This window comes from Clytia hemisphaerica, unplaced genomic scaffold (assembly GCF_902728285.1).
Source record: "Clytia hemisphaerica strain Z4C2 unplaced genomic scaffold, Clytia hemisphaerica genome assembly, whole genome shotgun sequence".
Classification (NCBI taxonomy): Eukaryota; Metazoa; Cnidaria; class Hydrozoa; order Leptothecata; family Clytiidae; genus Clytia; species Clytia hemisphaerica.
This window is the reverse complement of record NW_027103852.1, coordinates 980,866-998,361: the sequence shown is the minus strand read 5'-3', so window position 1 is coordinate 998,361 and position 17,496 is coordinate 980,866. Positions and strand designations below refer to the sequence as shown.

The window sequence follows — 17,496 nt, the reverse complement described above, 5'->3', positions numbered from 1 at the left end:
TTCTATAGACTGAACGAATGAAATGCAATTTGTTTACTTCAGTTAAACAATGCGGTTAAAAGCTCATTTGGAATTCTACCCAAATCAAAGCGGTTCTTTAACTAGGTCAGATGCTCTTACGGAGCTTGCAATTAATCAAGATTTGCTCAGAGCAGCTACCACACCACAAGGCTTCAAACTTTATGCAATGTTAATCAGGGCCCACTTGACGAACCTTCAGAGTTACCATCACCTCTGTAAATCATTTTCAAAACTCTCAAAGTTGTTCCCCGTAGATCTTTATTGAAGAACAAACAAATCACTGGACACACCAACCCATTGGAGACTACAAACGGAAGACCCAACCATCTCATATCAGTGTACTGACACTGGTTGACTGTTCCGGTTATATACAGAGTCTTTATAATACACGTTGATAAGAATCCAAGAATCATAACAAAAGCAAGTGAAAAACACCCCATAGCCGATTTGACCACTCTTAAACGTTGCTTGGATGTTTTAGTTCTGGTGCTTGAAGTTCTGGTGCAGTCAGGGCAATCTTGTTGTAATGGAGTTGGAGTTTTTAGTTGTTGACGTATCTTTTTAGCATGTCTTCTTGCAACACAATAAACGTATGTATTGGCAATTAAAAGGATGAGTACAGCAGTGAACATGAAGATGACCTGGTAGACATCAATGTTCAGGTTCACCAAGAATCCAAGAGTTGATGGTAACCAGATGATCACTGATGATGTTAAGATATTCTTCCAGTGACATTTTCCTGAGTATCTGAACGGGAATCTGATGGCAAAGAAACGATCTAGAGTGACCAACACCATTGCCAGGAACATGGTACCTGTGCTTGCAACAATACATCTATGTATGATTCTGAAGCGTGTTGGTGATATCTTCATGACCAGAATCAGAGATGAAGACACAATGTATGATGCGAATAAGTGGACCAACAGAACGTTTGAGATTCTTGATCGTAGTTTCCGTTGAGTGAAGATTAAGATGATTAAGAAAGCATTTGAGATGATTATGAGAATCGAGATACAGATCACCACGTTCCAGAATACTACTGGCTGTGGTGGTGCACGGGATAGTGAGCAATTGTCAAAAGTATGGAAGTTGTTCATTTTCTGATCCAATACCGATTCCAAGTGGTTTTCTTCTGGTATAATTGAAATTACAGGAGAAGCAACGAAAAATAGCAGTAGGTAGGTTAGGAGTTCAAGCTGTCAAATGTTATTGATATAATTAACACAAATTCTTTTCTTCTTTTGTTTTTTTATCCTTCTAGAATTGCTAGAAATTGCGAAGAAAATAAACAAAGAACAATTTGAAAGTAACGGCACACCAAACCTGAGGAGATCCAAAATCTCATAAGATAAAAAGGGTGAAGTTTTTCTAGTAGCTCGTGCCCGGGGGGGAGTACTTAGGCAAACATTGATGCTGGGTATGTGCGGACGGTCGTTTTTTCACCCTTCAAAGTCTCTCTAAGGGTCGCAAAAGTCAAAAAAATTTAAATCAGTCTCTCTAAGGGTCGGAAGATTCACGATTTTAGTAGGAAAAGTCTTGAAGAGTCTCTCTAAGGGTAGGGAATTTTTCAAAAATCTCTAAAGGTCACCTTTTCAGCAAAATCAGTCTCTCTAAGGGTCGGTTTTTGGAGGTCCCATTCGCAGACAACCCTCATCCGCCAACCCGGAGCTCGTGTCACTTGATCTTTAAAAGGAGTGGAACGTTTTCATATCAGTACAAAATTCAAAAGTCTTTCTACAACCTATAAAGTTTCAAAGAAAAATCAGCCTTCGCTCCAAAAAAAAAGAGTTACATAAAAAGCATGTAATCCAAATATTGATAAACTAAATCAAATTAACAATTACGAGTGAAAATTACGCAAACGCGAATGGTCAGTTGTTTTTGAACACTTTGATAGACGAGTCTGAATAAATGGATTGTAAAGAATTTATAATTAAACCTGCTATCTTGGTCACGAAATCGTTTGTATCAATACATTTAACTTTGCACTGTACTATACCACAAATCCCTAAAAAAGTTTTTCTCGTCGGTTCTGTGGTAGACACATCAAGACATCAAATTGATTAAAAAGTCAACTTTGCCTCTATGTTATCAAAAGTTCATAAAAGGGGCACAAAAACGAAACCATCTGCCGATGTAAGCAAACATTTTATTTGACGAATTCATTTGCAAAATAAATACTAGTCCATAAATATCATCCCCCGTGTCGTGTATCCCAGGCTTTATTTTCGTTAACGATGGACGCCAGAGAATCACTATTATCTAGCGCTATATAGCGGACTATGCTTTAGTCTTAGACAAATCACTAGCTAAAGAATAAGCCTAAGGACGAATAAAATTCGCAAACGGTTTTTTTATCTGAAAAGTGTTTACAGCCGGTAGAGTTTGCCAGTTGTTTCTTTGAAACTCTACCGCCGAAACTCAAAAGCCCAATAATACGCAGGAACGAGGTTTCTAGTCAATAAAAAAACATCTAACACCAAACCAAACCCAAGGCCAACCCACGGATCGGTTACAAATGTAAGCCCCTTTTACACCGCCTGAGCTTTTGGAACTTGTTTCCAGGACGTGGGTCTGATATGGCCATCATTTGTTCATTTGATCCATATTTTGGAAATTTTCTTCAAGCCAAATCACCGATACAGTCCTAGGTACTAATTTGGTCTCCATGTGACTTTATAACTTTCCAGAATTTTTTTCTATAAAAATATACAACAAGAAAAGACACAAGGGTGATAATTTTCTGCCGTTTAGCAAGCTTATAGAAAACATGGGAAAGTTTTCCTTTCAAAACATGTTATTCGCTTTTTGAGGGAGAGATACAATCCCAGTCGCTAAATGAAATTTTCTGTTTGCTTATGTTATGTAATCAAAGTAGACTTTAACAAAGTTATACACCGAATGCCCGGGAGACACTCAAGGTGAAGGGCCACCATACGTGCGGCCCTTGAGGGTATATTTGCCAAGCTTCCCAATAAGTGCACTGTAAGGGGCGAAATCAGCAAAGATGAGAAAAAATTGCACTCTAAGGGTGTAAAATTTCGAAAATCTGACCATATTTTGCCTGAAAAATGGTCAAAAATTTTGAAGAAAATGCACCGTAAGGGTCGATTTTACGCTTTAAATTTGCTCAAATTTAGCCAAATTTTCTCTGCACTGTAAGGGTCCAATTTCAAAGGCCTAATTCTGGGCCGTACGTAAGGTCGTTTTTGAATCGAAAGCCCCCCCCCCCTGAGACCGAATGAGTAAGCTTTTATTAGTTAACAATGCCAATCAAATGAATTCAAAACGAAAGCTATTTAGATAGACTATGATATTTGTCCGAGATTATATTTGTCACCAAATATCGTTTCGAATGTTATAACAATAATCTTGATATAATTTTCTCTGTAATACAGTTGACGCTCTCCAATTCGATCTTCAAGGGGAATTGGATTTTCATCGAATAAGGGAGCTTATCGAATAAGGGAGCGTCGTTTATGAGAGTTTCTTGTTGACGGAGATTTTAAATTTCATCGTATAAGGGAGCCTATCGAATAGTAGAACGTCGAATTAGAGAGCGTCAACTGTATATACTTTTACGATATTTTGAAAGTAAAAAATAAAGCATTTAGGAAATGATCCGATTTTCAAAGTCACAGTTTATTAGACCATATTGTTGTATGTGTGTACCTCTAATTATCTTCAATTTCATATGAGGATATTTCCACATAAAGTCGACAGATTCTCCATATCGAACGCGGCGACCACGTCCTTTCTATACCATTGCATGTTCCAGTCAAAAATGTCCAGAATGCTTTCATTCTTTAGTATTTTCATGTACGCTAAGTTCAGATGGCAACTCATAGATTGAAATATTCTATGATTGTCTCATCTCTGTAGCGAGTCTTCGCAGCAACCTTCTCTCAAAGTAACTTGAGTAAAAAGTTCAATATACTCCCCCAAATGGCATCATCAAGTTTTTCTCTAGATTATTTCTCATTATTTTGTGCCAAAGAAATAAATAAAGTAAGCTAACGTAAAAATCACGTAAAACAAAGGGAATACTGTCCGAGCGAAAATATCCAATTTCGAAATTTTATCCAAATTCGGATTATACTGTTTAGACTCACTTTCCTCACTTTCATCCGATTTTTTCTTTTCGCGCTGTTCCATAAGGCTATCCCGATGATAATTAAACTTACTGTTAACCCGATTTCTAATTACCGGTTTCGTCAATGGATCCTTTTCGCTGCAGAAATTGGTTTCCCCGTTTTTATCGGATTCGTCGATATCTTCATCTTCTTCCAATTTAGCGAAGATTGGTTTTTTCGGATTAATCCCATTCGGCTTGGGTTTCTCATTGAGTTCTTGTAAGGACGTCATTCGAGGGTAAAACGGTTTTTGATTGTTGCCAAGCGACGGGAGATTGGGCATGCTTATCCCAGCGGCCTGGGCACCACCTTGTAGTAAAGGTAATGGTAAAAAAGAGTTGTTCATGTTAAACTTCTTGTCCAAATAGCGATCGAATCTCTCGAATGAATTCTGAAAACAAAAACGGATTTTACATTAGATTTATAACTTTATAGTAAACAATTCTGTCTTCTTCACTCTCCATTTTATTTTTAAAGTTATCTATTTAATAATATTCCACTCCTGAATAGCTCTCCAACAAGCACAAAACCTATTTTTAATTCCATTGAATAGTGGTAGTATTCGAGCATTTGTTTTGAACTATTTCGATCAATGATCTTTACCATTGATTTTTTTGTATATTTTTCTTGGGATTGGTTTCGCTAGTTTTGGGTTCAGTTGTTAAATATTTTCTTTTGGAAAGGTTTTGGTTTTCATTAAAAGTTCTTTCTTTAACATTGCTTTCTTCATATTCAAGTGAATGAATTTCAGGATTTCCAAAAGCATTATAGGCTCAGCTCAAATTAAGTTCTAATATAAAAGAATGAGTTCGGGGGAAGATCCTCCATTTTTTGAAATATGAAATTCGTATGCACCTGTTCTTTCTGTTTCTTTTGTTTACGATGAAGGAGCCAGTAAACAAGGACACTTTCGATTACACTTGCAACGATCATGAATAGTGAAGCGATAACATACCAATCAACCGCTTTGATGTACGAAACCTGGATGAAACAGAAATAGTTGATTAATAGGAGTGAGTAAAAGATATGTAGGCCATTCAAAGGAGTGTTATAGTAGGTGAAAAACACATTACCATACCAATGGTTTATAAATAGCAGTGTTGTAGATCGGCTTGAAGTTCCTACAGTTTCACGGAATTGAATTTTGCCAAAAGAAGGAGTGATTTATCTTGCGAACAACCGAAATAGTGTTTCTTTACATCATTAAGGTCTATAGATCAACATAAGTCAACCATGACGATTCTCTATTTATTCGCTATATGGAAAAATTTGTAGACTAAGTTGTGACTCCTAATCCAAGACCGATCATCCTTATTGAAGTTGAGATGACTCTGGAATAAAACCACCATCGCTCTGAAAACCGCCACCAAGTATGCAAATGATATCCGAAAAAAACAACATGTTTACCTTTGGGAGGGATTGATTGATATAACCCAATAGGAAAATCATGGTCAGGATGAGTGTGACGCCAATGGATAAACGATCTCCAACATCAGCTGGTTCCATGTAAAATGTCATCCAACTTAACGACACCAAAACAATGGATGGGATGAATACTTGCAAAACGTAAAATCCAATTTGGCGAGTGAAGAACAGCTCAAAGGATAAAATGTTGAAATCGCCTGAAAGCAATTAACATTGAACCATCAGGACGGTTTTCAATTCGATATCTTTTTCTCTATTCTGTCGAGGCATTTTTTTAGAATCTTAAAAGATTTATCTCTTTAGAGTCCAAGTTCAAAGAAAACTCTGGCGGTACACACCTGTCATCCCGAAAACCTCTCTATTATTCAAATCTTTCTAGAATTCAAACTAATTCTCAGTCTCAGACCTCCTCGTCTAGAAGAATTACTCCTAAAATTATTTCCATACATGTTTTTTTTTTATAAGCAAGTGTCTGCTCCTACATCAGGCTCGCATTATGCTTAGCATTCTATTGTTCTCAAACATTAAAGCCATTGTTTAGGTACCCAAACCTGAGCCTGCATATGCTTATAAACGTTATGCTTATAAAAGAAAAAACATGTAATTTGAATCTTTCTATAGCTCAAATCTCAACTGTTTCACAATTATTTAAAAATTACCTGCAGGATACGATTTGATTTCATTATGTGGAAGAACATTTTCGTTGACGATGAATTGTTCTAACTGCATTTTCTCCACAACTGGCGTACTCTTCCATTCATATACCAAGTATTCATTGCTATATCCATCTTTAATGGTGTGGAGAAGAAAGGAAAAACCTGTTTACCACTGAAAATTTCAATACATTTCCATTTGTCAAGAATGGGCCATTCCAGAAAATGCCCGTAAATGCCCGGGGTCGACTGATGCGTGTCCGGGGAGTTAGACCTGCTGTCAGGGGGATCGAAAGTCACAATATCCGGAGGGTGAATTACCAAAAAATATTTTATCCTCCTATATTCAATTTTTTTTCTGGAAAAGCATAATGCCATTTAATCGCTATGCCTTTTAGGTCACTTTTTAATGGAAATTTCACCATTGAACAAAAATGACTAAGGTTGTGATTTTATGTTAGATTGACATTAATTCATTAATTATTTCAAGAGGTTTAAAAAATTGATCAGTTGCTTCGGATCGCTATGCTACTAATATTATAAATACCACTAGCTATCACTAGCCCTACCGCGTAAAGCGTTATAAAATAGTCGAAAAGTTCAAACCTATGGCTCGTTTTATTTCCTTCTTCTATAGGCCATTTCAGAGTTGAAATGGACCATGGGTAATCAGAACGCCCCGATAACAGTTTCCCGTTGGCTAAACGTAAAAATCTTCAAAACCTTTCAAAACTTTGGATCAATATTAAGTCGTCATTAGCGCGCAATGGAACTGATTACCCATTACGATTTACTAGTTCAAAGACGTAGATATAGGAATGAAAACAATGACTTACAGCTTGACAAATTGAGAGGACAGATTTGATTATCAAACGGAAAGTAGTGAAGCTTCATGAAACACGATCCATGTAGTTTGGCCCTGGAACAAATGAGGGGATGAGGTAAAATTCAAGGATACTCAATTAGTACATTTGCTATTTTTGACACAGGAGTGTGTACTGAAAAGAATATTAGCATATGTAATCACATGATATCAAGTGCAATTCGAATATAATTGCAAGAGTGATTTTTTGTTATTAATTTTCCGAGTCCGAAAGGACGAGGAAAATTCGAAACAAAAAAATCACGAGTGCAATTTTCGAATTGTACGAGTTATTATATGATTACGAGCTAATCGCACAATGGCTTTCACTACTTTTTCCCAGTTCGGAAAGTAAATTACAGAAATTACACTGAGAGTTTTATATTTTTCTCTTCTCTTTATGTCTTTCTTTTATTGTTGTTTATTGATTTTCTTTCTCACAAAATAAATTTGAATGCAATTAAAACGTTCGATGCAAAAAAAATGTGAGAAAAAACATTAAAATCAATTTTGTAAACATTGGCGCCGCATTGGAGTGTGATTAACGATTAATTGCTCTCTACAGGATGCAATTAACGATTAATTGCTCTCTTTGAGGGCGTGCCAAATAAGAAAAAATAACCCATCGTGCGATTAGGTGTGATAGCGGGCCGAATATTATTCTTGCTGAGTAAACGGGTAAAATACACTAGAATTGGATGATTATTTACCTAGGTTGAAATATTTCTCGTTTAAACAGACCTTTGTCATTTGAAGTAACCTTGATGATTCGCAGAGAATGAATTCTGGTTAAAAAATCATTGTAAAAGAAAGTGATCAAATATTTTTTGAAAGACGATATGGAAAAATCTTATGTTCAATCTATTCGCCATTTTTTATTAAAAAATCAAAATTTATTTCATAGTAAAAGCTTTTCGGCTACGTACATTTTCGTTTGTACTGACAATGGTGTAGAAAAAACTTACAATTGACTATAATAGATGCTACCGTTAGGGTAAACTTTGATCAATACATTCCCATTGGTTGGTGAATTCAGTGTCGAGCTTCTACAACTCAAACAGAAGAGGTCTGGTAACCAAATTGCACGACCCTCCTCTCCAGAAAGAAGGATAGGGTGGTCCAACGATCCATTCAAACGGGCATCCACCCATTCTTGAATGACATAACCGTGAACCACATATTCCTGATAGGAACAAGATGAGTGAAAGATCACCTTGCAAATCTCAAAATGACAAAGCCAAATTCTCAAATATGATACACTTTGTTGAAAAAATTTTAATAGCTTATCAGGCTTAATAATCTTACTAAAGGCCGGTCTCCACTTGGGCGCGCTGCAATCGCAATTTTTGGCTTCCATCCTTTTTGCTTGGAAAAAAGATAACGTCGTAAAAACGCGCGCTCGAAAAAAAAGTTGAACACATTTCAACGTTTTTCAACCCTTACGTCAGATCGCGCCAATGGAGTTGCTTCATTTTTCTTTTGACCAATAGCATGGTAGCTTTGCTCGAAAAAGTGCAGTCACAGCGCGCGCAAGTGGAGACTGGCCTTAAGACGGTGAAGGCCATGCTTCCATAACACTCTGTCTTGAAGTGTTTGGGAATCGAGCACAGTCCGTTGCAGTGCAAATCTGTCCTACACACTGCCAATTGGCAAAATGTAAGTGAGACACAGTGACAGCTTTATCCAATTGATGAATCAATTAATGTTTTATAAAAGTGGTAATTGATGATGAGTATTTAAGCCTGGAAATTACAAGAAATAAGAACAGCCGAGCCTCATTTTTCAGAAAGCGTGTATGCGGGAATCTCGACAGTTCTATTTATGCAACAAGAATATTATCAATTTCATTATAGTTGATTCGAGGAAAAATACGAGTGAAAAATGAAATGAAAAATGAAAAATTCTTTTCTTTTTCTTACCATAGCAGACACATCAATATTGACGATCGATTCCACCCACACTGTCAAATTTATCCTTTGAGGTCCATCTAAAAAGAAGAGAAACACTCTTTCTAGTAAAGGCGGGGAATTATTATGTGTGGAGTAAACAGCCGTAATGGGCGGGTAGCAGACGGAAAAATAGCGGTGGTCAAGTTTTAAACAACCGAACACCACCGTCACCGTTTCCTCCACCTCCTGTTCCACCCGCTTATACCGCTTCCCAAATACTTCCCTTTTTAGTGACCTTGTGTATATCCTAAAAAGTATTTTTCAAAAGTTACGAATAACTCTTCAATGAGGCTTTCGTTTTAGCCCGAAACGAGGATATTTTCTTTTATGTAAAAGTATATTTCGCATACCATGGACTCCAGATTCACGACCTTCGTAGCCCTCAGGTGGAAATTTCTTCTTCATCTTTTTGTGGCCTCTATTGAAAGGTTGAAGAAAAAAATCATGATTAAAATTTTCTGAATATTTTCAAGGGGATGAAATTACATGCAGCACATTGGATTTTAAAGTCTTGATGTATCAGCCAAAATTACGTAAAATCTAAAACCTTTAAAACGTTGAATTTTACCTAAAATCAAAATTATTTTTGCCTTCATGTTAATTGTGTTGCTTTTTAAGCCAATGTTTATTTACTTGCCAAGCCCCGGAGCAAAACAGTAACATTATATACTCAGAATCATAACGATAAAAACCTATTCAAACTTACTCATGAAAAGTATTATTGCTCGAGTAACTATTGGTCTCGTTTGTTGAATTTACAGCCATCGATGTATTGAGTAGTATTTGACTTGTGTTAAGGCCGTTGTTGCTACTGGTAACAGTTGGGTGGTCTCCATCAGCTACAACCAGAATGTATTTCGTCGACATCAGAAGTGTGAAAAGGGTGTAATTGACGTAATGGTACCATTCCAGCCTATTCATTTCTACAAAGATGGCTGGTAAATATACATGTGAGAAGAAATAAGAATTCTATCAAACTACGTTGAGCAGAGTCTCCACAACTGGAATACGTATTACCGCGCGTATCAGACAGTGTATGTGATCCGTGACGAGAACTAAAGTAACCGAGAAATTCATCCAGGATCTTGAACGAAGGCCGAAGCAATCAAATCATAACAAACAAACGTGTTAAAAGATTCTAATTGTCCGTCTCCACAGGTTATATCCATACAGCGGGGTGGACGACCATTTCCAGAGGGTAATCGGGGAAGAATTTCCAAGGGGTATTTATTCATTTTTCTAGGGGTAAAAGGTCATTCGAAATTTCAAGGAGGTAAAAGACTGACTTTAGTTCGCCCACCCTCACTTTAAGGTTGAAAGAATTTTTGCAGGAGATCTGTTGAGAATTTTCCAGGGAGTATCCACACGTCATTCCTAAACATCTTTTTTTGACTTGAAAAGGTTCGTCCACCCCGCCCCATGGAGAAGGTTTCATTTCATGGAAATTAGAATTTGGCTCGAGTTATGAAAAATTCTAATTTCAAAGACTTTGCCATATTATGTCACAAGAAGGAAAATAAAAGATTTTCGACTCATGAAGACTGTGTTTGAGTCTAAAAATTACAGAATCAACTTTATACTCAGTAGTTTCCAATATTTCCAAAGCTATCTCATAAAATTTCACCATAAGGTCAATCATCTGTTGCGTGAGTAGATTACTGAACAAGATCATTCTAGATAAAATAGTTTTTGCTTCTTTTAATGTTAAGAAAGAAGGATTACTTAACTTAACTTTGTGACGAAGATGAACATACTTTTCGTTGACCCCCTGAAAATGATAGTTTTCCTGAGATAAAACAGCTCAAATTTCATTTAGATAGGGGTTGATAATTTACTTGGTTTTTAGATTTGGCTTCTATAGCGCTAGAAAAGAAGTGCATTAAGATGATAATTTGTTTATTCCTTTTCATCATGATATCATTTTTATCAAATTCATTAATTTGGGACCAGAGACCAGAAAAAAAGCCCCAAAAAATCTCCAGCAGAGTTTCTCTGTTATTTTTTACTGGTTTCATATAAGCCAAAAACATATTTGAACATGGAAGTTATTGTTATGACTAAAAAATAGTACTGAATAAATTCTATTTGGTCTTATCTTATCAGTTTTTTTATAAAAAGCAAAATATCTAAGTCAATTTATCATATTGTGCTTTTTTGAACTGGAAAATATGTTTTCTTTGTTCCTGTGTTTCAAAATTTTCATCTTTATCTTTATCAAAATCTTAAATATAAAAAATTATTCACTCCTTGAACCACTTCCCCTGTTTCCATTTTTGGAAAGTTAGAACCTTGGCAAAAAGGTCAAATGTAGCCAGGCAGTGGAACAATATTTGACAGTGAAAAAATATTTCCCCGATAAAGATAAACTCAAATAATTTCCCCCTAACCCTATACTAACTGAGGGCAATACCTAAAATATTGACCGATGTCAAAAACTAGTGTCCCGAGCTTGCGTCTACATAGTAAATCACTGTCAAACGTGCTAAACTAATTGGCCCAGCTTTTGTCACTCTTATGCCTACTTGTAAAAATCGCTACATGTTTTTTTTATAAGCAAGTGTATGCCCCTTGGTCAGGCTTGTGTATGCTTAAGTTCTCAAAGCATTCAGGCATAGATTATGCTTATAAATCATGCTTATGATTCACCCCGAGCCAAACTTTTAGTGAATTTTCAGAAATTTTGTAAAAAATTGTTCAGATTTTGGGAACGATGGAATGTAGCTAGCCGTGGAATGTCTTTTTTTACTTGATCTTTAGCAAACCTTTTTAAACAGATAAAAAATGACAACTTGAAAAATATTCCAGGCTGATATACATGTTTATGTTATGCTTAGGAATTCTGAAAATCTGAGCCTTCATATGCTTATAAGTGTTATGCTTATAAAAAAAACATGTAAGTAAAAGTTCGTATCATAATTTCGTTTTGGCGCTAAAACTTGTCCAAAAATTGAAAGAAGACTCTCCCAAGTTTCGATTATGCAAAAATCCAGCCAATTTTACCTTTATTCAAGTCTTAAAGCCTATTATGTCTCAAAGTTTATAGGTTCAATTTAACTCGACGATGAAAAAAAGAAAAAAAACTGCATGGCTTACAAAAGGATCAAGTGTGACTGACTTTCGACCAATGGAACAACATTTGTTGTCTCCAGCTTGTCCTTAAGTGTTGGCAGAACCACAGAAAAAAAGACTGGTCCGTATAATAAAGAAGACTGCGACCTCTACAATCAAAACAGACAAACATCCTCAGGTTCTAGTGCAACTGTATTTGGAAATAGTATATAACTAAAATTTCGGAATTCTACCAAAATCAACCTTCTGTTTTCTAACCGTTATTCTGAAATTTACCTTTACTTTTTTATGCTTTTTCGTTTGTTAGAAAGAATTACAAGGAAAATAATGTAGATATTTTATTCCACATTAATTCTACATTTTGAGAACAGTTACACGCTACAGGGACAAATTAGGCCCAATGCAGGGTTTCCGATAAGAGAAAAAAAAACGAAGTTGGAAAAGAGAGACTTGTTTTAAGGAAATTTGTGCAAATTTTTATATATATAATACAGTGACATCCACTTTTTGAGATGTTACATTTTTTCTATCTCCTGGGTTTTAAGTAAAGGGAAAAAAGCTTAGTTAGGATTTTAAGTATATAAATTATTCAAAAGAGATCCGAAAAGGGGAAAACATTCTTGATATAAACATATTTTTTTAATCCCTGGAGGGTATTAGCTTTGGTTTATCCGGCCGGGGAAGTTTTTCTGAGAGAAGACGGAAATGTTGATATACATATAGGAGTCATCCACAAATAGGATATCCGTTGAAAAAGAAGATGGCGAAAATTTTTTATCAAATTAAAAAGTGACCTAATTAGAGAGGTCGCTTGAGCCTCTAAGAAGGACAAATAATAGATTTTCCATTAATCTATCATGCCATTGAAAGAATATCTAGGAAAATTATGATAAAGATATGAAAATATCATTTATTTGAGGATAAAAATAATTACATAATATATATAGAGCTTGAATAATCAAAATGGTAAAATGTAAATTCTAATCAAGAAAAATAAAGTTCTCCTTTGTATAATTTTCACTTTCGTTCCTGGAAAGCTTTCAGCAACAGCACGTTTTTGTTTATGAACTTCCCAAGAAAATTAGAACTCTTCACATGATAAATTAATCAAATTTCACAGTATAGAATACACGTTTTGAATTATCCAGGAATTTAGGATTACTTCAGTTCATTCCTTTCCTAGGTTATACTATCATACTACGAGTAAAAAAGCCTAAAATCTACTATAAATTTACACAGTACAAAACCTTGACATAGACAATTCCATTTAATGATTTAAAATATCTAAAATGCCTAAATATTCAAAGAAGTCTTGGATGTCTTTTTATGCTTATAAACTTTTTTGGTTTTCTGATATCTTAGATGTTCTAATATTTCTTCTTTCTCGATTCTCTCCGCGTTGCTAAGGACGCTGTTTTGTGCGAGTGAACTTGAGTTGCCAAGGGAAACGCCAGAATCAAAGGTGGTGTGATCTACAGACGAGATTCCTTCTTTTTGAAGATTTTCGATGGCTTGAGGAATGTCGCAGTCAGGTAGATAACTTACAACCTAAAAAGATAAAAAAGGAATATAAAGCTAAACATTTCGTCCGAAAAGAGAGAGAAACGGTGAAAATTAAACGGAAATTTATCATCCTGTTTAAAGTTTCCACCCCTAATTTCCCAGTTTATCGTTTCTAGTGGCCGGTGTTAAAAATTATAAAGCAACAATCGTGAACGTTTGAAGAACATCCATAAAACGTTTTATAAACGTTGAACAACGTCGTCGGTTCTGGTAAATTTTCCCTCTCTAAAGAAAATAGGAGACGGGTCATCGAAATACAAAACCTACTTACACCCAATCATAGGAAGTAAATCGACATTTAAACCTTTTATAACCAAAAAGAATATAAAGTTTAAGTTCAAGGACAAAAAGTGTCTTACCTGACCTAGAGACTGTGGCGAAAAGAGGCAAAAACCGCGAAAGTATCTGCCCGTAAAATAGTTTAAGTTATGTTAAAGTGAGAAATCGGTACTTAATTTTAAAGACTATTAAAAGGGAGGAATAAAAACTTCAATAAAGTACCTGTTCTCCAGCCTCTTCTTCTCTTTGTTTCAGAACTTCTTGATAAGCTTTACTTTCTTTAACACTGGACGCCAAAAAGATATCATAAAATTCTTCAGGTCTTTTCTCTCCGTAACATCCTTTACCGCAAACGGCTGCAGAGCGATGTAACCTCTCAAAGGATTCGAGCGGTTTTGTGTTCCCACGCCCTCTGTTCTTCTTTGGAGACATTTGCTCTGCTTCAGGGCAATGACAATTGGTTAGGCTATCGACTTTATTGAAGCTGTGTCTTGGGACGCGTTGTTGATGTTGCTCCAAAGGTAAACGCTGGACAACAGGGATTGGAAAAGCTAAACCAGTCTTCAATCGAAAAGAATCATAATCCATAATCTTTTGGAACAGTTATTGTCTTTGTTCGTTTGAAATTTGAAAAGAATGATTAACGATTTTGATTATTTGTTTTGATGAGCAATGCAAGATCCTCAAAATTGTAAAATTGACGTCAAAAATTTGATCTACTTCTTCTGTTTTTCATTATTTAGCCTTAGTTTAGACGCTCGATTTTCTACACTGGAAATTTTGATTGTCAGAGTAGGCAGAAAATGAGCAGATTTGGACTGTTAAAATCTTTGCTTGAAAAAGATTGTAAATAGTCATTGACATTGACATCAAAGGAGGCAAACGAAGTGATTTTAGGTAACAAGATTGACCAATCCATGGAAAGGAGTCGTCTAAACCAGAGCTTAGGCCACCATAGTCGATCTCAGAGTGCAAACGTATTATGGGTAAACAGGACTACAACGCTCAAAAATGTGTCATTAAAAATTGCTGTGTTGCGCGTCCGAATGGGGGTTCACTTATTTTGTCTTGTTTATTTGCGAATTTGGATCTAATCGTTCGCTACATATTATACGCACGAAAGGCAAGAAAACGTCCAAAGAATCTCGCTCTCACTTTCTCTTAGTGAGGAAACACCAGACTTTGAATACGATTTCCGTAAGAAATATTGTCTACAATCATAACACAATTAAAAATCAACAAATTTTCTTTTTGGGGATTCTAAAGGATGTCATTTCATATACTTATTATGCAATGGAGTAGGTTCCGCGTAAAAGAATTTCTCTTCGCTTAAAATTTTTAGATATTTATAAATAAAGTCTTAATCAAATTTACAATAAAAAAATTTGTATTTACATTTCTTTAAAGGCATTGGTTAAAACTTTTATAATACTCGGTTTAAACCCAACGGTGTTCGATGTTGAATATTCAAGAATAAAAAGTCTCTCCATTGAGTATATGGTTTTAATGCACTTTGCTGAAGTGAACGAATTTGAATTTTAGTCAGCTTTCCAACCAGACTGACTCGATTGACTTAGCTCAACGTCTAAATCATGGATAATTTGATTTAAGTCAAGTGTTCTTTCTCATTATAAGATAAAAAAAGTATTTCATGACGCAGCAACGATCGCCCACTCATCCTCCGGTAATTCGCGCAAAGGATGAATGTTATGTCCAAGCATACATTGTAGTGAAACGATCAATGATTCAGCCAGTGGTGTTGGAACCTGGTTTCTGTTAGCTAAGTATCGGATCAAAGGAAGAAGCACAAACTGAAGGTCTTCAGATATGAACCGTCCGTTTAAATCGTTGGGCGCTTTTACGAAATGAAGGAAATGTGCATTTTGAAAGAAAGCACTGAGAGTATTATTAGGGTTTTTATCACCATAGTAACGTCTGTAATATGATGCGAATGATTCAAGATGGAATCCACAGCTGTGACCAAGGAGAAGCATCTCTTTATCTAGTGATTCAAATATTTTGCAAACTAGAGGAGAGACGCCATCTTTATAAAAACGGAATCCTTTGTTTTGGCATTTGATGTGTCCAGCATTATACATGACGATGGTTGGATGTAAGATAAGATTCGAATTGTAGAAAGTGGTTGCTAAGAGGTTGGTTTTCTCTAATCGAACGTCGATGGATTCAAAAATGGCATCAAGGCGCTCGTATGTAGATTCTGCTTTGCTTTTAGGGTAAGCGCCGACTGATATAAATTGCTTGATTGCACCTATAAAGATGCCGTTCTTCTGCACTCTACGGCAAGCGTACGGAATGATACTGCTTTCAACGAAGGTACATGGGATTGGAGTTCCCGCGATGTGTGATACAGGAAAATCAATTTTGACGTTCGATTCACGGATAGACTTCAGGTAATCAAAGATAGCGAAATTACCAGGTAAGCTCAAGAAGATATGATTTGGAGTCAGGTAAGGTAGGGCAGCTTGGAAGATATTGACTTGTCCGTACGCTGGAACGACTAGGATCAAAACTTCACTGAATTGGACTGCTTGTTTTATACTGGTTGTAAAGCACGTGATTTTACATTTACCGTGTAAAGCACTTTTGAAGCCATCGTAACTCTCCACAGCTTTGATGAGATGGTCTTTGTCTTGGTATAGAAGTACCTCATAGCCAGTTTTGATGAGGTGGTATGCTAATGCACAACCTCCAGCACCGGCACCAAGGATGGAGATTCGATTGGTTGCATGTGTGGACATTCTATTGGGTGGAATGTTCCTTTATGAAAATTGTAGATGCTTTAAACTGCGCACAAAAAGGATTTGATTTCTGGTAACGAGTTTTGAGATGAGTGTTCTGATATGCCGCGTGATTCACCTATTGCTTCCTGGCAAGTCTCTGCTTAGTAAAACACGCTACCTAGATTTAAAGAACGAGTTCTTCACAGTTGATAAATTACGTGAATAAGTAAACGAACAGTAGTACTGATTGCAACTGCTTTTTTATTTGATATCAAGTCTTATCGACGTTCACCGCAACTAGAGCTCTTTGAATGTGTAATCACCCCAATAACTTCAGCTCTTTAGCACCAGCAATTATTCGCTCACCAATAAACAGGTGAAAAGTCAGATCCAAACTGATTTAATGTCAGGGTCAATTGCACTTTTTATATGCTGATCGTATTTTAATATTATTTCCGTACCTCGGAAGATGCAAAAAAACATTCGCATTCAGGAAATATTTTTGCATAATTAATTAAAAAAGGATTCACAAAATTTTATAGGAAAGACAACTCTTCAAACATTAATTTTTGAAAATTTGATTTTGTATGGATATATTTTTACATGTTTAATGAATTTGTTTCCTTTGAAAGTTGAAGCATTCATTGAAGATTGCCTCTCTATGATAAGCATGTTAAAGGTCCTAGGATCGTGTGCAAAGCGCTTTTATTGTCTTAACTTAAGAAGATGGTGTGCAAAAATTTATGTTTGGTTGAATGTATTCTAAGCTTTCTATGTTTTAGATCGTACAGAAAAAGTCAC

General features: G+C 35.8%; 4 protein-coding genes across 4 annotated transcripts; all 4 read right to left on the bottom strand.

The window, feature by feature from the left end:
• Positions 1 to 194: 194 nt before the first annotated feature.
• Positions 195 to 1,212, bottom strand: LOC136807865 (5-hydroxytryptamine receptor 7-like). Its single transcript, XM_067064483.1, has one exon. The coding sequence runs from the start codon at positions 1,116 to 1,118 to the stop codon at positions 195 to 197; it is 924 nt and encodes a 307-aa protein (XP_066920584.1). The 5' UTR covers positions 1,119 to 1,212.
• A 2,203-nt stretch (positions 1,213 to 3,415) lies between these two features.
• Positions 3,416 to 10,078, bottom strand: LOC136807953 (glycine receptor subunit alpha-4-like). Its single transcript, XM_067064578.1, has 9 exons — positions 9,750 to 10,078; positions 9,394 to 9,461; positions 9,014 to 9,081; positions 8,060 to 8,277; positions 7,069 to 7,151; positions 6,239 to 6,367; positions 5,562 to 5,776; positions 5,010 to 5,135; positions 3,416 to 4,545 (listed from the first exon to the last, which is right to left on the bottom strand). The coding sequence occupies exons 1-9, from the start codon at positions 9,962 to 9,964 to the stop codon at positions 4,003 to 4,005; spliced, it is 1,665 nt and encodes a 554-aa protein (XP_066920679.1). The 5' UTR covers positions 9,965 to 10,078; the 3' UTR covers positions 3,416 to 4,002.
• A 2,918-nt stretch (positions 10,079 to 12,996) lies between these two features.
• LOC136808013 (uncharacterized) lies at positions 12,997 to 14,594 on the bottom strand. The gene is made up of 2 exons (XM_067064651.1): positions 14,177 to 14,594; positions 12,997 to 13,660 (listed from the first exon to the last, which is right to left on the bottom strand). The coding sequence occupies exons 1-2, from the start codon at positions 14,540 to 14,542 to the stop codon at positions 13,406 to 13,408; spliced, it is 621 nt and encodes a 206-aa protein (XP_066920752.1). The 5' UTR covers positions 14,543 to 14,594; the 3' UTR covers positions 12,997 to 13,405.
• A 1,009-nt stretch (positions 14,595 to 15,603) lies between these two features.
• Positions 15,604 to 16,713, bottom strand: LOC136807864 (opine dehydrogenase-like). Its single transcript, XM_067064482.1, has one exon. It carries the CDS (start codon positions 16,711 to 16,713, stop codon positions 15,604 to 15,606), a length of 1,110 nt encoding a protein of 369 aa, XP_066920583.1.
• Between the last annotated feature and the right edge of the window lie 783 nt (positions 16,714 to 17,496).